The sequence below is a fragment of the Tachypleus tridentatus genome, chromosome 8 (assembly GCF_004210375.1).
Source record: "Tachypleus tridentatus isolate NWPU-2018 chromosome 8, ASM421037v1, whole genome shotgun sequence".
Taxonomy (NCBI): domain Eukaryota; kingdom Metazoa; phylum Arthropoda; class Merostomata; order Xiphosura; family Limulidae; genus Tachypleus; species Tachypleus tridentatus.
This window is the reverse complement of record NC_134832.1, coordinates 43,157,061-43,184,511: the sequence shown is the minus strand read 5'-3', so window position 1 is coordinate 43,184,511 and position 27,451 is coordinate 43,157,061. Positions and strand designations below refer to the sequence as shown.

The 27,451-nt window shown below is 30.5% G+C and overlaps 1 protein-coding gene across 3 annotated transcripts in view; it reads left to right on the top strand.

Annotated features, from left to right (window-relative positions):
* The first annotated feature begins 208 nt into the window (after positions 1-208).
* LOC143222293 (plexin-A2-like) overlaps positions 209-27,451 on the top strand; it is a 106,278-nt gene continuing 79,035 nt past the window's right edge. For 2 of the 3 annotated variants that reach the window (XM_076448613.1, XM_076448616.1), the window contains exons 1-5: positions 209-388; positions 9,105-10,353; positions 20,593-20,775; positions 21,030-21,158; positions 22,978-23,078. In XM_076448613.1, the coding sequence (XP_076304728.1) occupies positions 9,196-10,353; positions 20,593-20,775; positions 21,030-21,158; positions 22,978-23,078 (1,571 nt within the window). In that variant the 5' untranslated portion in view covers positions 209-388; positions 9,105-9,195. Of the gene's footprint in view, positions 414-9,104; positions 10,354-20,592; positions 20,776-21,029; positions 21,159-22,977; positions 23,079-27,451 lie in introns of all 3 variants that reach the window. The other variant, XM_076448615.1, reaches the window with a different exon arrangement.

The window sequence follows — 27,451 nt, the reverse complement described above, 5'->3', positions numbered from 1 at the left end:
TACCAATAACTTTTGTGTTTTTTTATTTAATATGCTCACTACAAATCCACAAATGTTTGATCCAATGACATGGGTGATAATCGTGTTTATAGGTGTACTTTAAAACAGAAAAGTGCTAAGATACGTTTATTTTTTACGCGTTATATTTTGCATTTGTAATAGGCCACACTATATTCAAGCTGTTAGAGCGCCCCTGGAAGAGTAAGTTACAATCGTCGAGCTATAGTAACTTGGTCATATCTGAGTTTGTTGGGTCGTAAGTGTATGTACGTGTATTGGTGCGCCCGTTGCTGCGGATTTGTGTTTGAGTTCGGATAATGACTACATTTTTTTTTCTGTTCGTGTTGATGGTGTTTGAAGTTAATTTAGGAAAACATCAAGTTTCAAGGTTGGGTATTATTTGTTGAAACTTGGTAAATATGACTCTAGAATGTTTATTAGTGATGTAATAAAATATGTATGATTGTAAATATTTCGAGAAACCAAAGTTTTGGATGGCACAAATTGAATGAAACCTGCTTTTGTTGTGCGTAGTCTTACTATGTAAGACTGAACATTACAGTACATTTATTGAGTTAGGCTTAGAATTTTGCCTCAATGGCAATGCATTAACTAACGGGTTTACTTACGTCACTCCATGACAAACATATTATTTTTGTAATCAACATGTATTTATTATTTATCTGGAATGTTTGAGAAATGCCACAGAATTATAATTACTTAGATTGAGAACTTGGCATTTGACTAAAATTAGAAAATTTGGAATAAGTAAATGAACCCTTATGTTATGGAAGTTGCGCTATCACTATTAGATCACAAAGTAATGCTTGTCTTTTTCACGCCCTGCCAAATGTATGTTTATGTAATTTTAACTATGGTAAATAAAAGAACGGTAGAATAAGAGTGGGTGGAACTAGAAAAATTCCGTTTAAAATTAGCAGGTTTTCTGTAAATTGCTGCTCTTAGGCTTATATAAATTTTAACTAAAATACATGTATGATTTTCATAGCATCAAATAAATTGCAGTGACACAACAATAGTTAATGATTAATGAATAAATGAGTCATTCTGTTGTCTCAGAATAAAATCATTTTTGAGGACATTTTCATACAAGTAAGTTATTATGATTTAATGAAGTATTTTAAAGTGTTTGAAAATGTAAGCTATCAAATGAAACTCATCTTTTACCTTTTATTTGTCTAGTTAATATAGGTTATTGTTGTGGTTGGATTATAATTATTTGATAAAAATTAATGTTTTTATGAGTTCATATAGGTGTACTTGATTTATATGAAAAGTATGGTATTAATTTTTACTTTGTTATTGAACACTTCTTTTATGAAAATCATCCAGTTAGCAAGGTGAAAGTGTATATAAACCTTAATTTTATAAATGATTATTATTTTTTATTTAATTTCAGTTATCTAAATTTGTTGTCTTGAATAAAACAAATCTAAGCTACTCAACAGGATCATTTGCAAAGTATTCATTTTGCTAACTAAACTGTTTGTTGTAAGATTCTTCCAAACCTTAGCTGTTTTGATACTTAAATAAAATTCTCCCATTTTCAGTATTTCTTTGTAACTTAACTTTCTTACACCAGTTATAGTTTGAGTAGCTGCTCTCCAAATTCACTTTAACTTTTTGTAAACAGAAGACCAAAACGACATATTTCAATGAAGGCCTTGCAGAATCTCTTATTAATTTACAACACTTTTAAATTTATAATTTCTATAAATAGAACAAGATTTCATTGTTTCTTGAACCATATGCTTGAACACTCAGTTGATTTTCAAGCTTTTATCATTGGTTACTTGTTTATCCAGTTGTTTTAACACATAAGGAATTACTCATTGTTGATAGTTACATTCTTTCTGAACTTTCATATTTTAAACTGAATAATTTTGTACTTTTCTTTATTAAAGCATGCTGTTTGTTTTCTGTTTATAATCAATAACATTTCCTAGTTGTTTTTTTGTCAGAATAAAGTTAAGTGTATCAACTCTTCAGGACATCATTATATCATTGAACTTGGATATATTATTTTCAGATCTGTTAATCTGTTAACTTAAATAACAAGCAACAAGCCCTAAAATAAGCTCTAATTAAATAAATGGCTATTTATTATTACCAGTGAAATTTTACCATAAAGTTTACCATCTTCATTTTCACACAAATTTATAAAGATCCAATGTAATTATACTGACAACTTTATTGTGTAATTTTATAACATACAGTATTCACTATTCTTTCTCAACAGAATGAGTTTTAAAAATAAGAGTAATAATTTTTAATATTTCAAAACTTTTGAAAGTAACAGGTAAAACTTTTGCAGGTATTTGTACCAGAATTCTTTCATTTGTAGTAAACCAACTCAACATATAGGTTACTTTCAACAACTTTCTGAAGATTCATCAGAACTGTATTATATTTAACAATATTGAAATTTAAAGAAAATATTTTAAGTTTAAAAGTTTCAACTTGTATGAATCTCAAACTATAAAAAGAACTTTCTTTGATTGTCTCTTGCCATGTTTCTCACCTTTTTTTTTTTTTTTAAATAAGATTTACATTTGAATCTTATCTGATTCAAAAGGGTCTGAACAATATTGGAAAATAGGTGTGTAAAATATGCTAAAGATTGAGATATTTTAAATGATATTAGAGAAACTTGTCTTTGGTAAAATACTTTTGTGTGATTATCGATAAGTTTCTAAAACCATCAGCAGAATATTTGTGTAAAAGTGATTACTGTGATGAAAAGAATTATTATAGTTAGTGTGTATTTATTTAAAGCAATTGTGAAGTTAGATGTTTTTACTTTTAACTGTAACCTATTACAAGATTAATTAGGCAAGAGCTTGACAATTAGTAGATAATAAATTAAACATCAGGCTTGATAGTTAACCTTCAAGATATTTTTATGTGATTTAAGAATAACAACCTTTTAATTAATCAAAGATAAAAATGAGAAACCATAATGGTAATATTTCAATTTGTTGGCTTGTCGTTGATATAATCAAAAACACTAATTGTAAATATTTTGGATAGTTGATAATATAATACTAAAAAATAAGAAAACCACCTAGGTTATTCTATTCAGTAAAATAAAAGTACAAAATTTAAAAACTAGCCCTTTTCATTCAAATATTTATTAAGCTTTTACTTAAATTAACTGCATGTACCACATCTAAAGGTAACCTATTCTAAAGGCTATTCACCTTATTAGAAAAATAAAGATGTATTAGCTGAAGATGAATTCTACCTTCCCAAAGTTTGTGTTTGTTTCCTAATGTTGACATTCTCACCCTTAAAAACAAACAAAAAATGTATCAACATCATTAATTCTATCAACAGTCTTAAATATCTCAATTCAGTGTTCTTTTAAAGGTAAGGAACCTAAGCCCTAACATAGTACTCTAGATCTAGTCCTTGCAATGAGATTATAACCTCTTTAGACATATATTCAAAATGTTTGTAGATACAACATGAAATTCTTTTTGCCCTGTTAGTAGCAACAGCAAATTGTTTGAATGGCTTAAGAGATTGAAGAATTAGAGCACCAAACTCCTTTTCTTCCATAAAATGTTAAGATTATTCACATCAAAATTATACTTATAATTTAAATTGTAATATCTTACATGCATTATCTTGCATTTATTATGATTAAAATCAATCTGTATTTGCCCAACTAATCCTTTTGTAAAGTAGTAGCATCCTTCTTACAGCCATCAACACCCAAAAGTTTAATGTCATCACCAAATTTGAATAATCTCTAACTCTTGCATCATTTATCAATGATATAAATCAAAAGAGCAAAGTTAATCTCACACTGAGCTCTGAGGTACCCAACTTATAACAACCCTGCGTCTTCTTTCATATAGCTTGTTTTCTATCCACTGAACGAATCTGTCTTACGTGTGTTCATGACATTTATTAATTCAAATTATATGATTATTTTATGAAATGTCATGAAATACATTGTGTTATATGGTCTCAATATGAAAGAAAAATTTTTAAACACGCTACTAGAAATATTTTATTTTATAAATTTGAATTATGATGGAAGACTTGTTATATTTGTAGTTGCAAGGGACTTGATTCATTTGATTAATAGAGGAGAGACTTTAACTACTTTTTAAAAGTTTAAGTAGTGGTAAAATGAGGTTGGGAACATAAATTTGAATTTTAGGTGTAATAAATATAAACTGTAAAAGACTTTTGTCCCTTGGAATGTGTTTCTAAGTAAAATTTGTATAATAAGTTTGATTGTGTTACATGTTGTAAATTTAAATTCTTTTAAACATTTGTTGATTTCTGAATGTGAAGGACTATATTTAAGTTTTTGTGGTTTTTTTTGTGTCATGGTTGGATTAGTGGTTTTCTCTTTTGTTACGTAAAGTATTCTGTTTGCCATTGTAAACTTTTTGCTCAGTATTCTGACATGCCAGTAATAGTTACGTATATGAACCCTGAAGAATTTGATTTAAATATTGGTTTAAATAAAAATGTATTCTTTCATATTTATCTGGAGTATAAAGGTAATTTTTTTTTAGCTTTATGAAAATGTGAAAATCCCTCCAGTATGCACCACAAATTTTGAAATAAAATAACAGCTCAATTTTGTTATCTTCCATTGTGTCCTTAATGATACAAAGTGACTTGTTGAAACCATTAATTGCATGAATTAAAGGTAATTGTTAGGTTGTCATTGCCAACTCTTATCTTTTGATATTGTTTTGCCCACTTTCATATTTTCAAATCAAAGTTTTGTCACTGTTATGTTTTATTACTTATCTACCTTCCTGCCCTCATTTTATGAATGCTTTTCATTAAAGTTGAATTGTAATATCAATAAATGTTGTAACTGCTAAGCATTTTAAGGGGATTGTTTTCATTCAGAGCTGGTTGTTTACATTTGAATTGTACCTTTTGATAGTACTTTACAAAGGCTCATTTTTATCAATACTTTCTGAGCTTGTTATGTTAATTTCAAACATTTGCTGCAGTTTAAAGTCAGTTGAGAAATATTTTATAAATCTGGTTACTGCAGACAATGTCCTTAAGATTATCTTTTCATTAATCCTTTTTTTAAGGTTTTGAATATACAGTTTGTGAATTATTTTCTTTTTGATAGTTTTGTGTAAGATATTTGATTGCACATCAGTTGAATATATGATAACTTTATAAAATCATCTTTTTTGTCCTTTCTTCCTTTTTTTTGTTTATAAAACTTAAGCTACTGTGAATGTTAGGTTGTTTTTTTCCTTACATTTTTTCAGGTCATTGATATTTAAAATAGCACCTAACCAATTTACAAAAACAAAATGTATTTCACAATATTTAACTGACATTATGTAGTACTTGTTACATTTAAAACAAGTGAATTCTTAGTAATGGCCCTTATCATACACTTGCTTTGGATTAATTATTTTAATTCCTCTTAAACCCAAGTACAAGACTTGTGCTACAGACATATTGGGGGTATGAATAAAGCATGTAATAGCCACTCTGTTCTTATTTACAAAGCACTTAGGTCACTATTTATACATGGATGTCCTATTACCTGTAAGATGTTCAATACATTACACTATGAAATTCAAGAACATAATACAGCCATAAAAATAGCATTCCATCTACTCAAATATACCCTTAAGAATATCTTGGCAAACTTAATGATATATCACTCATCAAGAAATGTACACAAATGAGCACAATGTTTTGATAAATCTTGTGTGTGTACACACAACAGTCAGGCCAGAACTTTTCAAGACTGAGCAATTACAATATCAGCATAATAGGCATATATTTCTAGGATGATTTATATAAAACAACAAATTAACACAATTTAAAGCTTTCACTGTTTTCCTCACCTCTGTTAATTACACCTCCAATTATATCAGTAATTAAAACATCCATTATGTGTTAGTACACATCTTTTCAACTTCTTATTTGAATCACAGGTCAGCTAGGTTATTTGGCACCTGGCCCATGAAAGCTTGTTTTTTTTTCTGGGTACTTAGTTCTGTCCTGCATCTAAAGTATTCGGGGCATTGGGTAACTTATCCTAGTCCTTATGAAAGAACTGTGTTTTTAACTCCATAAGACCTTTTTATTTATTAATTTTTATTAATATTTCTGATTAGTCTTATTTAAATAAAAAGAACAAAAACATTTTAAGTCAGGCTGTTAATTCAAATTTGAGCTTCCATATTTAGTCTACTTCTTCCTCATTTAATGGTGGATGTCTACCTCCTCTTTGTTGATGTCACTGACCTATCACATGATATGGCAAACTTACATATTTTACCAGTGTCATATTGACTTGTTTTCATCTTTACTTTTTCAGGTGGCTTGAGGAGATGACACTGTTCATATTGTAAACTGTGTTCTAGTTCCTTTAAATGTAATGTACTAAGTCTTTTTGTTAATATCATACCTCCTTTTTTGTTGAATTTTTATGCAGTTACATTTTTTCATACTATTGTAACCCCTCTGGGATTTTTGCACTCAAGCAAGTGAATATAGTTAAATTTGCTTAAATTATTTTACTAATTTATTTCTGTATTGAGCAGGTTTCTGTATTGATTATACCAAATTTATTTGCTTGTGAAATTAACAAGGTTTCTATTTTTTGTTAAGATTTATTAATGTTTAGCTATTTTAAAACAGAAAATTTATTTAACACACGTGCTTTAATTGGATTTTGTTATCCTCTGGTGTATATTGTGCTGTTGTGATTTAAACCCATTATAATCACTAAAGTTTCTTCATTTTTTCTTTGCTACTTGTTTTTGTGTCTAAAATGTTTCAGGAACTTCTCAGTATTTTTTAACCCTTATCAGTACATGTATGAAAATTTTTTGTGGAACACCTAGGGTTCAAGGGTATCCCAGCACAAAATTATCATTACAATAAGCTTTGGATTGAAATTCCACAAATGAACTACATTATAAATTTCATTAGTTTAAGATAATAATGTATGTATTCTAGAAGAAATATGTTGACAAATCAACAGATTACAGAATTACATTGTTTTACAGTATACAAATATGTAGCATTAAATCATTTCTTGTACAAAAATTGTATCACAAAAATGCTGAAGTTTTATTATACTCTGATATTTAAGTCATTATCCATCAATTTGTGGTGAGATTACCATAATACTGCAAAATTCAACTTCAAAGAAAAGCGTGTATGTTGTGGGTCACCTTGGGTCTCACCAGACTGTTAACAAATGTATCCTTGTATATGTGGGTTGGGTTGACAAACCATTAAGTAGGTTATTTTACAACTATTATCAAAAACGTTTCCACAAAATTGGGCATTATAGGCAGTCATCATTGAGAACACTTGAGGAATGAGATGTGCATACATGCTTACCACAGTGATGTTTTATACAGACATGAAATTATACTGGACTATTTTGATGGATTATTTTCTATAACAGCCTATATAGTGAAATAAATATATAGAAATTTTTGTATGCTACAGAGTGAACTGGAAGTATGATGGTCAATGATAGTATAGGGTTTGTTTGGACCCCAGATAAATATTAAATTACAGCTACATACTTTACCTGCCTGCTGAAAACAAAGGTGTTGTGTTGTTACTGGGTTTCTGCTTGAAAATTACATGGATAGATTTAAATTTATAATGAGTATATAAAAAAAGATGTACAACTGAGAAAGTAATTGGGGTCCATATGGAACCTGAGTGTTCTGATGAAGGTTAATAATGTGAAGTGTCATAGGACTGATGTTGAATCTTTGTAGGCTATTCCTAAGTGTCTCTTTGCACTATCATCTGATGCTTTCAGCAACAACTTTTGCATCATGTCTGGTTCAGAATTCTGTGTAGTTGTTTCAGCTTGAATGTGTTTTATCCATCTTTTAGTTGTATAATTATTTTCTGGAAAATATTGCAAGTGTTGAACAATTTAAAGCTGTCTCTACAGCTTTTATGTATAAATAATTTGATATGAATTTTAAAATTAAGAATGATGTTATAAGCAGAAGATGTCCTTTTGTGATTTTGAAATCATGTGGTTATTTCTTGTTTGTTTGTGTGTGTATGTGTTATTGGGCTATCTGCTGAGTCCACTGAGGGGAATCAAATCCCTGATTTGAGCATTATAAATATGTAGACTTACTGCTGTACCAGTGGGAGAATCTTGGTAGTGATAGTTTTTCTCAGTTTTGTTTTATGAGATATAATGTTAGCCAGAAAATATCACAATAGTGGTAACAAAAGACGTCAGTCCTTTTTATTTGATGTGGGTGGTTACATGTTCTTGTCTAAGCACATGCACAAATCTAATTGTGTGTGCTATTTCTTACTCTTACAATAAAGACCATATTCAATGATACATTACTTCATAATTTTACATACACACTCCTGAAGAAAGTCTAAATGTGTCATAATAATAGCTCTTCAAGTTGTTTCGAGTGTTCAGGAAGTAAATGGAGAAGATGGTAACTAAAGGCAACAAATTCAAACATTTCAGTTTCTGTAAAATGGGCACTTATTAGATATAGTTTTGATAAAATGAATAATTCTATTAATATAATACAAATATTCATAACTTTAAAGAGATGTTTTTTGCTATTTTCATGTCATAATTCATCACTTTAAGTGCTTGTGCAATTTATATGTACAAATTCATTTGCATGTTGAATCACTACATAAGTGTAGTTTTTCTTATGAAAGGCCTGAGACTTAGTAATTTTGCCTGAAATATTTACCAAAATGTTAGTCAGATCCTGAATTATTTTTTATTGTAAAAAAACTGATTTTTTTTTATTTATTGATTTTCTTGGAATAAATTGGCATACATTTTATACACTTGTACAAAATAAAAGGCATAATGTAGCAAAATTGTGGCAGAATTTTTCTGCTTGTTTTTATCTGTGCTTTGACATTTTATTATGAACAATTTTATAAGGTTAACAATTCACTTGTATAGTATACTATTTTTTGGAATTAAATTGGTTATTTTTTGTGCCATGAAGAACAATGTTATGAGAAACTGTATTTATAGGCTTTGATTTAGTTCACAGGTGGTTTAAATCAATTCTTAGTTTTTTATTTTTGTGTATTTGCAGGTATGAAGAGTGTAGATGTTGTATAGTAACAACTGATCAAGACTGCAGCTTGAAAATTAGGCTCAACCAGGAGTTGTAGGTCATCTTCATTATGAAGAAACTGTGGAGAAACTTTGGAAGTCACCCATGGTGGTGTTTCTGGATTACAATCTTGTCTTTCTGTATTAGTGGAGTCCTGATGTCTAAGCTTGACAGTGGTTACAAAGTGTTTGAAGACGTCCATTCTGAGCAGTTTAGTCATATGGCAGTGTATTCCATCACTGGTAAAGTGTATGTTGGTGGTGTAAACAAGATTTACCAGCTGACACCCATGTTGACACTAGAGGCAACAGTTGTAATGGGTCCTAAAGAAGACAGTGATGATTGTCCTGTTACTCGCATTTGTCCTCAGGTGCCTAAGAAGCTGATGAACTACTATAACAAAGCTTTGCTGATTGATTATGCTCAGAGTAGATTGATAGCTTGTGGTAGTTTGTTTCAGGGAGTCTGCACTGTGCATAAATTGACCAATGTGTCTGATTATAAGACTCCAGCCAATGAATCTGTGGTGGCTAACAATGCCACAGCCTCAACAGTAGCATTTATAGGAAAATTCAAACGTCCTGAGGATGCTTCTTGGCGCCAAGTACTATATGTTGGAGTGACTTACACAGGGAATGGACCCTATCGTTCTGACGTGCCTGCTGTGAGTAGTCGTAGTTTGAATCGTAACACAATGTTCAGCATAGCAGAATCACAGGTAACCACAGGCACTAAGGTCAATGTAAACAGCTTAGCTCGATCCATCTATCCCATTACTTATGTTTATGGTTTTGCCAACAAGGGTTTCTCGTATTTTGTCACAGTTCAGAAGGAGAATACTGACCGTCCCGAACCCTATATCTCCAAACTCGTCCGTATTTGCCAGGGTGATCCCGACTACTATTCCTACACTGAAGTCCCTTTAAAGTGTCGGTCTCATGATGGTACTGACTACAACCTAGCTCAGGCAGCTTTTGTAGGTAGACCTGGATCTGATTTAGCAGTGTCCCTTGGTATCACAGCCCAGGACAAAGTGTTGTTTGTAGTGTTTGCTAGATCCAATGATGAAGCTGATATTTATGATAAACCCTCACAGAACTCCGCCCTATGTGTATATGCTCTTTCTGCTGTCCATCGAAAATTCATCCAAAATATCCAGCATTGTTTCAATGGTAATGGAGATAGAGGATTGGATTTCATCAACCCTAGCCAACATTGTATATCAACAGTAAGTATTTGATGGTTAAAACATTAGAATTACATGTAATTGATACATTACCTCTTATTTGTATTTTGAAGAAATGTGCATGTGCAAAAATCCTCCTTAATGATATGTGTAACATTTTAAGAAATAATGATGAGTGACAAAAATAATATTATTAAATATTGTAATAAAATATTTGCAAGTCTTAAGATGTCTTTTCAGGTTAGTATACATGACAAAGTGCTTCTAAACCACTTTTGTTATGTGTTTTGTGTGAGCCTCTGAGTTGTCAACATGGTTATAAATGTGTTTATTTAGTCAAGTATTATTCTTGACACCATTTATTTTTGGGTCTGAATACTTGCCAGAGCTCATTGAGGTAGGTGATGCCAAAGTTTTTATGAATAACAATTTTAGGAATGTCACTCTTGTAGAAAATCTCTTCAAATTATATCTGTATTTATGTATGTGTGCAAATATGGGAAATATTCTGCTGGGAAGCCATGGGCATCTGAGATATGTCTAAAATTGTTGACTAGAGAAAATAAGCTGAAGATAAGGTTGTTGATTTGCTTGTTTTTTGTTAACCTGGTAACATCAGTATCAGTATTGTTAAAAAAAATAGTTCATAGTATTTAATGTTTCTATTGCTTTTGGTAGTAAAGTTTTAGTAAAGTTAGCTAGTTCTATGATTGTTTATAAACAAAACTAATAAAATGCTTCATGGGTAACTAATTTATAATGCACATTCTAAGATTGAATTGAGTTAGAATGCCCCTTTAGAGTAATTTAAAGATATGGCATATAAACAATGAGGCATTCTTTAAAATCTTTTTCTGAAAGGTCTAAAACATTTTGCATTTACTGTCATATTTTGTACATTCATGAAGTAGAAAATGAAGAAAACCTATTTTATGATCTAAAAATCATTTGTTATTAACTCAATTTCTCTATTTTAGGTGACATTAGTGCATTTTTTATAACTTGTAAATAGTTATTTCACACCGTATGTGTTCTGCCATCCAAACATGCACATGAATTTGACAACCTAAATAATGTTAAGTGTGAGGGTGGCATGGATACTTTATGGTTTTGTTTCCTAACTTTTAATTTTGTTGAAAATCTTTTGAATATTTAAGTTGCTGTGATAAGATTCCTTATCAAGGAATGCAAGTATATTAATTGTTAGCACACAAAATTGATATAAAAGTAACTACGAAAATTCAACTTTTCTGATGATACAAACATTTTGTACTAAGTAAGCTAAAGTACAGTACTTTTGTTAATCCTACTTTGAGCTTTTTTTTTTGTTAGTTTTCTCTCACAGTAAACCTCGTAATTGGCATGCTTTTTCCAAAAATTTATGCTGCAGGTTTACTGTGCTGTAAGCACAAAATGCAGGATAGCTTTGTTTATATTTCAATACAGATGCAACAAACTGCATGTGTATTAAATTCTGCCAATGATGAATTGAAAGCAAATTTATATTTTACTCCAGAGTAAGCACTTAAAGTTCCAATCTAAAATAAGTTTATTTTAGTGAAGAATGGAGGTTCAAAGTAACATTTGAGATGTATTTAACTTGATAGTGTTCATACTATTGTTAAGCATAATCACAATTATGTATGTACAAGCTTATAAACTAAATACCTCTGAACTTCAATTCATAATAACATTAAACAATCTCTAGAAGTTTTGGTAGATTATTTTTGAATGCTTAAAATTACCACTGTAATTTAAAGTTACGTTGAACTTAAAGTTACGGTGAATTAATCAAATTATACAAAACAGAAATACTTAAAAAATGTTAAGGGAAAGTATCGAAATATGTTCTGTATGCATGTCAAATAATTTTTATTTCAATATGTAATTATTGTATTTTTTATTTTTGGTTTTCATATATTTATATCAATTTCCATCTTGTTTATCTTAATCAGATCTTTGAACCCTTGATATACCAGTAGCACAAAATTTGTTTAAAAAATTTAAGATTTATGCAAATAAAATAAGATCAAACGTAATGATTAAAAGATGATTCAACAACACAAATGTTAAGCTTTGGCTAGTGGAGTACGTTGGTATCTTACAGGTGCTGTCCACCAATTTTTGGTGCTTTTTTAAAATTTTTCAAAACAGGTCTTCACTTACTTCCAGGAGTACACGTACAGAGGGTGAGAACCATTTGCCTAGATTTTATCTACACATTATATTGAAAGAGTACTAATATCTTAAAACATCAGATACCAGTTCACTGTAGCTATATATATGCCAAGTAAAGGTTTTTGTTTTTCTTTCAGTGGTAATAAGTAATATGAAAAATGTTTTCATTAAATATATAGATGAAGTATTGTGAGTTTGAAGAAATGCAGTTTTAAAAATGTAATGCATTCAACTAAAAGGAACTAATAGTTATGTCATAAATCTAATTAGAAATGGATGATTACTGGTATTTGCTAATCAGTTTATAATTGAGCTCATTAATCATTTAATTCATACCTTCTATACCCCTCCTACCCCATACAAGCAAACATGAAGCACAAAATAGGTGTGTACTGTCTTTAACTTGTTTGAACACTGATTTGTTCTACTGTGGTATTATAATTTTTACAAAAACATACTTTTATCTTAATATATTTTGTTTCCAGTTTTTAATATAATGTAGTATTACTATTTTTGCAAAAAATACATTTTGTTCCCACTTTTTATATATGAAAGATAATCTATATATTTTCTACTTGACAAATGAAATACTAATGTTGAATAAACATTGCCACCTGGTCCTTCTCTAAAACAAACATGTAATTAATGAAAATGTTTTACTATTAGTGTTAGGGGTAATGTTTCTGCTAAACATGCCACAGAAATAATTAAGTTGCCAGTTAGGCAATTTATTTATGTACATAATTTAAATTGGATAAATGTAATAACATTTAACAAAGATTTGAGTTAGAATATTTTGTAATTGCCTATCTTTCAGCTAAATAGTAAACTTATTTCACTTGAATATTTTATTTGTTGGAGATAGTAATATTAAAAAACATGTTTATAAACATTACAACCAAATAAAACCTGATTTATCTATTAAAGTAAAAATTTTTTTAATATTAATTTCAAACAGATGTAATTTAACACACAAATGCTTTCACAATACAAAATGAAAAAACTTTACAGAAACTAAAAAAAACAAAAACAAACTTAAATCATACAATATTTCGTTTAAAGTCTCCATAAACTTTAAGGAAGACTCTTGAAAATCAAGAAATGTATAATTTTTTTCTCTGAAATTGATGTTGTTGTTTTTTGAAAAATAGTTACTTGGCATGTTCAGAACAATTCTGAAGCTGGAAAAAAAATTGAAATATTATGTTCAAAGGAAAAACCTTTGTTACTGTGTAGAAATGAAAAATTTTTACTTTATGAATTATACTAAATAGAAAGGGGAAAAGTGATAAAATACTGATTCTAAAATACTTACAATTTGAAATTATTGAAGTACAATTGGATTAATATGTAAAATTGATTTTAAAGTTTGTGCCAAAAATGTTATGAAATGGCAAAGCTATGAAAAACCAGAAAAAAAACTCTAGGCTTCACACACAATAATATAGCATTAAGCTACATTTTTTTAGTTCTAAACATTGTACATGAAGATGGTGTTCTATAAGTATTATCATTTTAAAACAAATTTTTACTTAACAGTTACTTTTCCAGGCTTGTTATTTCAAGAAGTTGACTGCTGTTTTACATGTTTATAAAGCATTTATGACTTTGTTGGAGATTTAGGGTTTAACTATAACTACATCTATCCATATGCTGTGTAACCAATGAGTGGAAATTAATTATAACTCATTTATTAGGCAAAAAAAAGATACTTGTCCAAAGTAAAAACCTTGTATTTTTTATGTTCTACAACTATCTTAAATTTAATATCAAACAAATATTAAAATAACATCAAAATATTATGTGAAATAAAATGTGATATTTAATCCTTTATCTTATAAAGTTTAAAATCTATCAGGGAATGGATAATAAAACTAGAAAGCTGAATCAGATGACATTATTGTGTTTACAAATAACATTTTAACTTTTCCACACAACATGTAGTGATATCTCATTTTTACAATTAGGGTTATGATTCCAGTTGATTTTTTAAGTCAGTTGTATAACACTAACCACATTTTCAGTCCATTGTATATGGAAGAAGATTTCCACAATATTAATATAATGTTCTAAATTAATCAGTGTTGATTGTATTGTTTCTAAGTTACCAAAATAAGTTAAAATTTAGTATATTTTGTAAATTATCAGCTAAAGTTGTAATCCATCAGTTTCAAAGGTGATTTATATGGAAATAAAAGCTATTAAAAACAATTTAAAATTTTGAAATTAAAATTGGTTTTAATTATATATCATACCGAGAGAAATAATAATTTTGGTAAACAGAACGTTTATTATCAAACCTCAAAAATATTTTTATCGTAATTAATATTCCTATCGAACATTGATTTTTTTTTTATACAATAGGTTGTGTCAGGATAATTGGCTGTTTTTTTAATTCTGAAAAAGTCAAATAGGGGCTTTGGGCCTCTGAAATCTGTGCCACTTGCAGAGCATTGAATAATAGTTATTAGTTTAAGAAATGAGGGAAGGAGTTTAGCACCCTGGATCTGTTAGATCCTTGCTTGCTTTCACAACATCAAAGAATAGTTATCAATTCATGGATAAAATGGGGGGTAGCAGAATCTTTGTCTAGATCTGTGCCTTTAGTACAAGTAGTTACTTATTTCTGAGGGGAATAGATTTTTTTTACCCTTTCTGTAGATCTCAGCTTGGTTATACAACAAAGTGAAAAATATACTTTACACATTTATAAATTATGCTAGAATGCAATTCATTAATCAGTTTGTGGAATAATAAAAAAGTAATAATTTGATCCACTAATTTTGATTAGTTAATTATTTCCGTGACAACCCATGTAATTGTAATTTTGACTAATCAGTTTTTTTTAATAATTTGGCATACTAACTTTAATTAGCTGATTATTTTGATGACATTAATCAATTAGTGTTGAAAACACTCATTAATGTAATCAACAGTCATAAATGACTAATTGATTGAATTGCCCAGCTATAAATTTGACTATTTACACAACAGGACTAGAATGGTTTGATAAGTTTATATTTATTCTGTTTAATTTAATAAATTCTTAAAAAATTAAGTTACAGAAGTGGATATAAACATTTACTTTGGGCTTTTCAAAATTTTGTATTACAGGTGTAAATAAAAAACAAATACACAAATTGTAATGAATGCCTCATTAACAAAAGAGATTTCACATGGAAGATAACATAAGGTTTAGGAAGAAATAATGTTACAAATATGAAATAATTCTGCTTCTTCAGATGTAAAAGCCTTGTAAAAGTAATTCTTAAAAATTTCAGTGAAGTTCATGTTTGACAATAATTAGTTTATTGTGCTTCACACAAGTGAAATAAGTAGCACAAGTAACATTAGATCAAAGTAAGTTGTAGACGTAAAGTGAAACTAAAATTAACCTGGTCATCACTACAGCTAGTTAAATATACTTTTCTTGCATATGTACTTATAAAAATTAGAGTACATTGTTTTTTTATTTGGGTACTCCTGCTGTTATTTTATCTTTGTCTGTAAGCCTAATTGTATCTCTCTAGGTTTGCTCAATTAGGATATTTTTTTGGTTAGTTATATAATGCAAATATAATTATTAGATATAGTAAGTAGCACACCAATGAAGGGAACAATAAACCAGATGGCATACCTTAGTTAGGGATTCTATTAACACTACTTCTCTTACTAAACCATAGTCATTGATCCACATTTCTTTGAAGTTTGTTTGTTTGTTTTTCTTATAGCAAAGCCACATCGGGCTATCTGCTGAGCCCACCGAGGGGAATCAAACCCCTGATTTTAGCATTGTAAATCTGGAGAATTACAGCTGTACTAGCGGGAGGCCATTTCTTTGAAAGATGACTCTCTCTCTCTAATAGTATGCTTTAGCCATATGATTTAGTATTGAGTAGAGAACTGTAAGAGCTTGATATTAATGTCCATTGTAGTTCAACTTACCTAGCATAACTTTAGGCAAGGTATTCTCAGTTTGTGGCATAGAAAAACTTTTGAGAAGCTCAGCTGTGTGTAATTATAAAAATTAAGGATTTCTTTATGTGGAATATCTTAAACATTATGAAACATGATATATATCAGTTCACATAAAACTACCCAAATATTCAGCTTTGAACAAAGTTAAAATGAAGAAAATATGTATTTGATATTATCAGTTTTTAAAATGGGTAAAATTATCATCCATTCTATTTTTGATTATACCTCAAATTATGATTATGTATTGCAAAAGTTATAGACATCTTAGTTTTGTTTAAAATCCCATATTTTGAAATTATAATTAGATTTAAGTTAAATCTAAATTTAAGTTAAATAACTAAAAATATTTAAAAGTACTTTTCTGTCCTTTCCAATACTCTGAGCAAGCTTATTAAAGATATATTTCTAAATGTTCTTGGCTGCATATTACCACAATTAAGTAGAACTTGCCAGGTTGCTTGTTTCAGAAATGCTGTGTTAGTTATTTAAAAACACAAACTTCTTGTTGTAAATGTATCGTGATGAATTTTTGTATCTTCATAACGTGATTTCAAATATTAAGATTCACAAAATGTTATATATCAACGTAAGAGACACAAGCTTTTTTGATTTTAACAATTTTTTAGGTATGTTGGCTGAGATACACTCTAAGAGAGATAAGTCATGATGATTTTTTAATTAAGTAAAATATTAACATAAAATTTGTTCATCAATAATTAATAAATAGTGTAGTTTAAGTTGTATGTAATATACTACTTTAGTTTTGTAAGATTAGAAATCATAATATCTCAAAAATATTCCTTTTGGATAATTACTGTATATATTGGTTAAGGTAGTAGTTTTTAAGCTTGAAATTCAAGTGTACTTTATCTGGTACATTTCAGATATCTGATAAATTTTATTCAGCAAATATTCATGCAAGTTTGTACTACAAGCAGATCAATGGCTCAGTAGTTAGTGTCAAAGTTTCAAAATAAAAATTATCCAAATATGTAATTGTGTGTAATGGTTTATCCTAAAGACCCATTACACTGTGTTAACTACATAGAAAAAGTCTGAGCTAAAAGGTTGTCTTTGTTGAATAGCCTTATTTAATTGGAATAGTTATTGTTATTTGTACTGCATATAATAAGTGTAATTACTTAATTTAGCAACTCATTTTCTATAATGTTTAGTCTAAAATAGTGTAATTGAGCTTTTTTCTTTGTCATTATTAACAACACCAATACCATTTATGTTGATAATAAGTTACAACTGTCTAATGCTGCACTTCCAGTTTAGTGTGTTCCTGGTAAATGTAGGAGGATCAGGCATTAATGTGTCATATAAGACGTATATGGCTCATTTAACATTTGCTTTACTATCTTATTTGTTTTATTGCATTGCATAGTAGCTGTCTGAATGTACATGCTTGTATACATGAATATTTACTCTTGTCAGTGTCACACTTAACATTTACTTTATATAATCTTATAATGGAACTTTGTTTTATTACATAGTAGCTGTTTTAATCTATATGCTTGTACATAAGAATGTTTACTTATAAACAGATGAATCAGCTTTTGTCAGTTGTGAATAGATTGTTTTGAGGCTGTAACAAGTCATTTATTTCTTAGAAACATCTTCTAAATACGTAAGTAACATTAAATGCAAGACAGTCATAATATTTTGAAATTTTTTGATACATGGATAGAAAATTTGTTTCATAAGCATTAAGTATTTGACTCAAAATGTTACACTGATATGGGTAATTTATGACCTAGTTAGAAATTAGGTGGCACAAGCTCATTCAGCCCATTAAGTTAATCTTATCTAGTACAACATATAAAAAAAATTCAAATCTAGATTAACTGTGGTCATTTACTTCCACATACTTATGCAATTAGATTTAAAATATTAATCCACCAGATGATCAGGCTTTGCACGAGTGTATAATAAGTAAAACTATTTTCATGATAAAATTTTGCTAATATTCAAGTACATGTTTCCACATTTTTCCTTCTATCACTCAACTGGAACATCCATAAGATTATCAGATCCTAAATTATCTGGCCTTTCATTCTTCTTTCAAGCTTAAATGTTTTAAGAATATCTGACTTTATAATTATTTTTTAAACTAGTTGTCATTCTAGTACTCCATCTCTAAAGTGACCAAAACGTATATAGATAACTCTAGTAGTGCTTTTGCTTTGAGCATGCTTGTCTTTATGATGCTCTTTATTTCACTGTTATTTATATGCACCCCTTCCAGAACACTTCTGGCAGGTATGAAATTTCACACTACTTTAAAGAAAGAATATTCCCCTTCAGACCTCCCAGAGTTTCTTTCAAGTTTAGGACGAAAGAAAAAGAGAAGAGAGACATGTTTTAATGTTTTATTAGTTAGTACTGTGAATCTTAAAATAACCTTGTACTAGGAGAATTATTTATGAAACATTTAAAGAAAATAATTATTTTTGGAAATCATGAAAATAAGCATCCAGATTTAAATATATAATTTGTGTAGCATAATGTAAAAAACTTTGTAAAAATATAAATGAAATGACTTTAAGTAACTAACAGTTTTATTTAAGTAATGATATATGGAGGGGTCAGCTAGTTTCAGTTATTGATTTAAGAAAATATCTTTAAGAGCTACATTTAAAGTTGATCTAGTAGTACTGTTTATTTTAAAATGAAATGTGTTAACTGACTTTGAACATTAAAACCTGAACTGCATTTTATATATCCTTATATATTAAATTCACTGAGTGATATTACTTATCCATGAACTTAAGTTGATATTGCTCAAAATTGCAAATCTTGACTAGTCAGTATATGGGTTTTATAAGTGTTTCATATTAAAACTTAGTTTGAAAACATAACTTTTTCTACTGAAAAGCACGAAAGGTATCAAAATCTACATTGAATACTTTGTCTTAAATCATATAAAGTTCTCTTGATGGCAATTATATTTAACAATTTAGTGAGGTAAAATCTGTAGATTTCATGTTACAAAAATCAGTGAAGATAAGTAACATTTCTTTCTGTAATACAGTGGTTCCTAACATTTTTTATGCCCCACACCCCCTAAAGAATTTTAATGTTCTTGCACCCCTTACAGTAATTATTTATTTAAGAATAAAGGTAAAGGTGGCCAAAACAAATGTTATCTCACACCCCTTGTTGGGAACCACTGCTGTAGTATGTATTTCAAAAAGGAGATAGCTAAAAATGAATTCCTATTTGCTTTGTTACCTTGATTAAAGTTTAAGGACTATATCACTTGTGTTTTCACTAAGCTCAAGTAATTACTTTAAACTACTAAAATATCCCCATAATAAGTTACTTTGTACACAATATATTTCATATTTACTATTGTAATGATTGTGATAAGCACTTGCTAGTGTTTTTAATGAAGACCATTCTGGTGGATACTTTGGTTGAAATAAAACTCTGTCATGTAAAAGTTGAAACCTGTATGGTATTTGATACTCTTTAATTGGAGAAAGACTTGTTTGAGGGTATAAAATTTAAGTGCTACCTTATGAAATGTGTTGTTAGTGTATAGCACCACCAATCTCCTGGACAACAATGAATGCCAATTTTATATTCATCAAATTGTGTCCACTGGGCTTTGTGCTTTAAAAAAAGATTAAACAATAGATACTTTCACATTGAGAACAGTCTTATGCTCTTTTGATGATGTGCTAAAATGCTTGATGTATGAACTTACATCTGGATGCAAGCTTTAATTTACCATTTTTTTTGTATATATGTATGTGCTATTGTACAAGACTGGAAGTGTGTGAATTTCTGCATTTAGATTGCATTAGATTTATTATATATATGAAATTTTTAAAATTGCTTTCTTTAGTCTACCTTATTTTAAGATGCCTTTTTATTTACATAGTAATTTTTTCAATTACTTAAGTATGGCATAAAGAAACCCCTTCATAAATAGTATAAAATCACAGAATATTTCTTTATATAAATTATATTTCTCAAAATAGTCAATACTTGAACTAAAAATTGTGACAGTTGTGTTTTCTGTTAAGTGGCTGAAATTTTTTCTTTGTTTTTGTCTTCAATATAATTAAAAGAAAAGTAAAACAGTGTGCTGAATTGCTTTTACTTGCATTTTAGCAAGTTCAAATCAATGATGACTTTTGTGGAACAAATGTTAACACGCCACTTGGAGGTACTATGCCAGTTGAATCTGCTCCGGTTTTGACTTATTCTGGGACGTTATTGACATCTGTAGCAGCTACTTCCACACATGATTATACTGTGGCATTTCTAGGGACATCATCTGGCCACTTGAAAAAGGTGAGTGTAAAATTTTATATTAAGTTCAAATGCACGTGTTAGGTATTTATTATAATTAGGTATGTCATTTGTTTGTGATATTGTGTGTGTGTGTGTAGAGATCAGATACTAGAAAAAGTATTTTCAGTATAAAAAAATTTGCTGCGTGAACAGTATTATTTGTGATTTCAACATTTTTCAAATACATTTACTTTTTGTGCAGTAAGAAGTTTCATGATAAATACTTTCATTAGTTTTAGTTTATTTTTTGATAGGCTACTGTGGATTCTGTTGTGCGTGCTTTTGAGTACAGTGACATGCCTATTGATGAAGGCTCTCCAGTCAATCCAGATATGCTGTTTGATCCAAGCAGAAATCATATATACATCATGACAGAAAAACGGGTCAGTTCTGTTCAATGTAACAAGAATGTATCTTCCTTTCATTTAAGAATGAAATAAGTGAGATTTGTTAGGAGTGTGATAAAGATTTAGAAAAGTTTTGATGTGATGAAAAAACTATTTTGGAGCTTAGTGCTATCTCTCAGTTTTATATTAATTAGTTTAATTGATAGGTTTGGAATGATCCATAAAAAAACTTTCAAACACATGACTAAGAAGTAAACATTTTTCTAGAAACTTTAGCTAGCATTTATGAAGGTGGTTTAACATATTTACAACAACTTTTAGTTGTTATTATTTGTAAGTACACTGCATATATTGTTTGTTGTCTGGGTTTATCAGTTTTACTGCTTGTTAAGTTCCATTCAATTGATGTGGGCAAATAACCCAAAGTTATGAAATTTTGTAGACTTTTATTAGTTCCTCTTTAACTTTTAATATCAACAGTGTTAGTTGACCTGAGGTTGTATTTTTGTGGATAGTAATTTTTTCTTTACATATATAATGACTTTTTCTTAATAATCTTGCATATGATGTCAACAAGGCCTGATAAAAAAGCTTAAACAAATAAAGTACAAAATATTGTGTGGGTAGGGAAAAGCGGAACTTGGGAAAAGTATCTGACTTGCACAGGAGTGAGGGTACACTTTACATCAGGTTTAATTTCTGTTTGCAAGTTTCACGTGACAGAGGGAAACAAAGTTTCTAGAGCTTGTAATGTTATCATTAAACATGATTTGTGAAAGGAAACAACATACTTAATTGTAATGTAAATTGTTACATCTCTGAACTGTTAGTTTTCAAATATCATTTACATGTAACTTAATCTCATTAATCATTAAGGCATTGTAGAAAGTATTAGGATTAAACCTGTATGTATGAAGTTTTATGAACAATGAAGAACACTGTATAAACATTTCAAAAAAAAAAACATTAAAAAGATAGATGTGGAAACTCAGATTTCATATTTGCAGCATAGTAGTAAAGGTTTTGTAACTTGTATTAAGGACTAGTTTCATTCAAAGTTTAAAATAAGTAATAGTGTACAGTATTACACTAAAGCTAGCAAATAGATGCCTCCCCCTAATGTTTTTGTATGTTTTAGGAGGAGGGGAATTCATCTGGGTGTTTTTGACTAGTTATCTTCTCCACACTGTAATTTGAACACTAATAAATGGAGAAATTGCATTTTAATTGTCACTTATTTAAAAAAAAAAAAAAGGTACAAGTGAGATTGTGATAAATGTGAACCATAATTTATTTTGAAAATGCCAACAAAGTTTCAGGAAATTAATTTATAACTAGAATTTTTTAAATACTTGTTACATAATCTTAGTAGACATAAGTTAAAGCCTAGAAGTACAATGAATTTTTATTTATTTTATAAAATTGAGTGAAAAGTTTAAATATTAGCTCTTATTAAAAATCTTGGCTACTTTTAAATTGTCTTGTTAATATTCATTGGAAATAAAAATCCAGGGAAGGTAGGAGCATGGATATTAAATGCAATGGCTTGGTTTAAAAAAATAATTTTTATGGTTAATTTTAACTTAAAATCAACAAAAATGATTACTTCCAAGGTTACTACAAAGGTTTCTCCGATTAACTATTTTTCTTTAACTTCTCATAAAAAATATCTTTCAATTTCATTATTTATTAGAAATTTTTCTTCAAAGAGTTTACTAATTCCATCTAGTGTTTTAATTGACAAAATCCACAAACTGTTCCTGTAGTTTGTTCTTTTTCTATATGTAAATTAATATACTAGAATAATAAATATCTTTTGATATAATATTTTTATTCAGATGATATGTTATTTCAGGTTACCATGGTTACTGTTCAGGAGTGCCGTTTATACAAAACTTGTGACGAGTGTCTTGGAGCTCAAGATCCATACTGTGGTTGGTGTTCATTAGAAAACAAGTAAGTTCTGACACTGTATTAGTTTTCTCTGAATAAGTGCAGAAAGGTTGGAAATTCTATAATTTTTTTTTTTTTAAATGAAAGTAAACATTGACATCAGCATTTAATTCTTTAGTTCTGTTTTGACCTGGAATTGCCTATGCTGGGTACTTGACTTTTGATCTGTGGGTGGGTAAGTGGGTTTGAGTCCCTGTCACCTAACGTGTGCTTCACATTTCTATCTTTGAGAGATTATGATGTAATGATTGTTCCCACTATTTGGTAAGAGTCAACTGGTAGTTGGCCACTGGTGGTGTTGACTAGCTGCTTTCTCTATGCTTGTCACTGCTAAATTAGGAGCAATTAGTGCAGATAGCACTTGTTTAGCTTTAGGCAAAGTTTTAAAAACATTTCTCACAAACATTACCCAAGAAAAATCATTTATGACACATTTACATATATGTTTATGATGAGTAGTATTTGTAATTTCAATGTGTGTTTTATGTTTTTAACCAGTTCTAAAGTTTTAACTTGGAACCATGTCATTCTCTTATTCCTAAATTACTGATGTGGGGGAAGACCTTGCACTATTCAAGAGTGTGAGGTGTGATGATCAAGGTGATAATTTAAGCAGAAATGAAAGTTTTAGACTCACATGCACTTTAGTTGGATGGCCAGTTAAATTAGAGGTTTTTGTAATGTAAAATTAGTAATCTATATTTATTTTTTCAGCATGTATATACAAAATTTACAAAAAATTGTCTACCTCATTCATGTGTGCAGTTCAACAGAGGTTAGCAAGTACTGTGCATGAAAATAAAACTTGTAACATTTTAAGCACTAAAAATCATTGTATTATATGTACTTTTTATTTAGTGCTCTATATTAGTTACTGGAACTTAAGAATTTTTGAGTGAATGGTAGTAATACAGATGCACGCATGTAAACTGTGGTATCCAAAATGTCATTGTAAAGGACTAGTTGTGTCCAAAACATTTACTTGTTTGCTCTAGTAAGTTCCTCATTATCATCTAGAAAAGTAGTAATACCAACAGCATTGTGTGCTTTGAGTTTCTAAATTTATTGCAGGAATTCATGATCAAAAACAAATCTTTAATTAAAACACTTGGTTGAAAAATCTAATTTTTTTTTTTTTTGTATGAAACCTTAGGACCCTTTCTGATAGTCTGCAAAAATTCATTGAGATATGCTTACATTATCAAAATGACTTATCTCGTGGTCACTTTGGTTACACATCAGGCTCTTTGGAAATATCTCTTAACCTCAGAGTGATATGGCATATTTCTTTAATTATTATTACGCCTTTGAGTTAAACATATCTTAAATGAGTTGTAGCATCATTTCTATGATTATAAATGTGTACCAGAGCCCTGTTGTGGCATCTTTATTTATTTTTTATTAGTGATTATAAATTTGCTTGAAATATAAACTGATAGTTCCAATACAATATATGACGTATCATCTCACACACACATATACAGTTGTGGCATGCAAATGAGCATAGCTAACTCTCTATATCGCTTCTCATTCTGGTACTTGCATGTTTAAATACGTTTTCTTTTTTGCTCATGAGAGATTATTGAAATGGGCATTTTATTTTCTTCAGACTGATGCAGGTTTGGGAACTGTTCTTGTATTTTCCATCAATTTTAGAAACACTTTCCTTACTTAGTATAAAGAGAATGCAGACAAGGTGTGGTCTCCATGGGTGTCCTCTTTTCTGTTCTATGGTATATGGTGCCACTCTCCATGGATTTTGTTCAGGCACTTCTGAAATGGGGTTGATCAAGATAAATCATTTTCATTGGCCCCTCACTTCACAGGATTCTAACTATATGTGAGTGAAAGTTAAGATTCATTACCTAACAAGTCCCAACTCTGAAAATGTGTTTTTGATAAACACTCTCCTCCATTCATACTTACTACATGTTCCTTCCTACTTCTTGTCTTTTTTTTTTCTTAACTAATCTTGAAGTGTTGGTTTTCACAAATGGAATAAGGGAAGTAACTGTAAGAGGATGATGTCACACTCCTATTGATGAAGGGTTGTCACATGCTTACTTGCATGTGATAATGCAGCAATATCATGTAGAAACAAGGATTTTGATGGGAGCGTTAAAGCTAGTAGATAGTGAAATTTTTTATATAGAGGGCAGCACTGAATCAGGGAAACTACATGAGAGGAGACAAACACCTATCAGAAATGCCCCTCTGGATTCCTCTACGTGGTGAGGGGATCTCCCAGGGAAGGTTTTGTTCTTTCAGTTTACCTCTTCTGGAATCTAAACATCCACTTGCATGTTTGCTATACGTGGTGACCCATGAAGGGGAAAAGATCCTAGTGGTTGAAGGGTCCAACCCTAACACACCACTTTGGCCTTGAATGTCTGTAGACGGGCAGTCTTGGGGTAGCCCCCCTTGGATCAGTCGGCTGGTCCACTTGGGCAAAGTACCAGAATTGGAAGTTCTCAACAGGTGTTGTGGACATTGTATCTGATGCTGGTGTTTGGGTATAGTGTTCTCAAAACCCTGGCATTGCTGCAGTGTCCTTGTTTGACATTGTAGTGCATCCCCTCATAGGGCTCCATGGTAGGTGGGGTCAGTGGGCACCAAAATTTTCATTTTTCCTGTGAATCCTCCTACAAAAAATTTAAATAAAATAGTGAAAAAACAGTCAATAGGTAAATGACCACATCTTGAAGACTCTGATCAGCAGTCTTCAATGTCTGTACCACCAGTTGTACCTCATGTTCTCATCCTACATTCTCTTTCAGAAAAACCTTTAGGGCAAATGTCCCCCTTTTTTATTCAGAAGGAACTGGAGGGACTTGCTGGCTCTCCAAAGTCAGTAAAGAAGCTTCGATCTAGAGACATATTGGTGAAAACATCCACATCACAACATAGTGAACTCCTCTTGCATTCAAAGGCGATTGGGTATATACGTATTGAGGTTACACCTCATGCTATTTTGAATTCATCATGAGGAGTTATTGTTGAAAGAGATTTGAAGAACATCCCTGAGTCAGATTCTCGCTGGTTTCTCCACTCAAGGAGTTTCTGCACTGAGGCATATCTCCACTCGCAAAGATGGAAGTACAATGTTGACCAATATCCTTGTTCTGACATTTACATCACCACGTTCACCTGCCACCATCAAGGCAGGTTACCTTAATTACAGGGTACGGCTATACATTCCAACACCTCTGTGATGTTTCCAGCGTCAGAGGTTAGGTCACTTAAAGACGTCATGTTGTGTTCCCTGACGTGTGCTCGTTGTGGTGGCAAGGACCATGATGCCTATGAGTGTGAAACGGGTCCTCATTACATCGATTACAATGGCTCTCACCCATCCTACTTTTGTTTTTGCCCTAAATAGTTGGAAGAAAAAGAGATGCAGTGTTTGAAAACAATTCATAACATTACTTATCCTGAGGCTTAAAAATTGCTGTCCACTGCTTCATCTCAGATGTATGCAGCTGCACTTTGTTCCACAACTACAGTGGGAATGCAGACAGATCTATCTGTGCCTTAAAAAGACTCGTTCTCAAAACAAATGAAAAGCCTTTTGGCCTTCATGGTTAGAGTTGATGTATCAACTTCAAAACCCATCTATGTCCCTTACATACATTCCAACAAACCCCAAGTTCAGCATCCTTTGGTTCCAGGTACAGGCATTTCCTCAGATACATCTTCTCCCACCCCAAGATGCAAAACATCCTCAGTCACTGGAATCCCCTTTCAACAGCAAAGACCTGCCCAATTGACCCAGGGCAGGATCCATGGAGGTCGATAGACCTCCCTTGAATAAGGACATTAAGGCAAAAAGATGTGGTCGTAAACAGAAGGGTTCTCCACCCTATTCACCTACATGTAATTTAAAAATGGCCACCTTTATACAATTGAACTGTTGAGGTTTGCGTACTAATCTGGATGACATAAAAATACTGATTGCTTCCTGCCATTCAGTATCTCTTTCCTTACAACAAACATTTCTAAAACCTGCCGATACAGTCATCATTCGGCATTTGTCTCTGTACAGAAATGACAGGTTGTGTGATGGACGAGTACATGGAGGGGTGGCACTGTTGGTTGATAAGCATGTGCTCAACCTGTCTTTGTCACTCAACACACTCTTGGAGGCTGTAGCCATCCGTGTTTCCTTGGGTCATACCATCACTGTTCGTTCTCTCTATTTGTCACCTGGAGAGACATATGATCAATCAGACCTTGATGCTCTCATTGGACAGTTGCCGTCTCCCTTTCTAATCCTGAGGACTTTAATGGACATCATCCCCTCTGGGGAAGTGCTGTTATTCATAGGAGGGGTCATTCTGTAGAGCGAATGCTCTCTGATCACAACCTTTCTCTTTTCA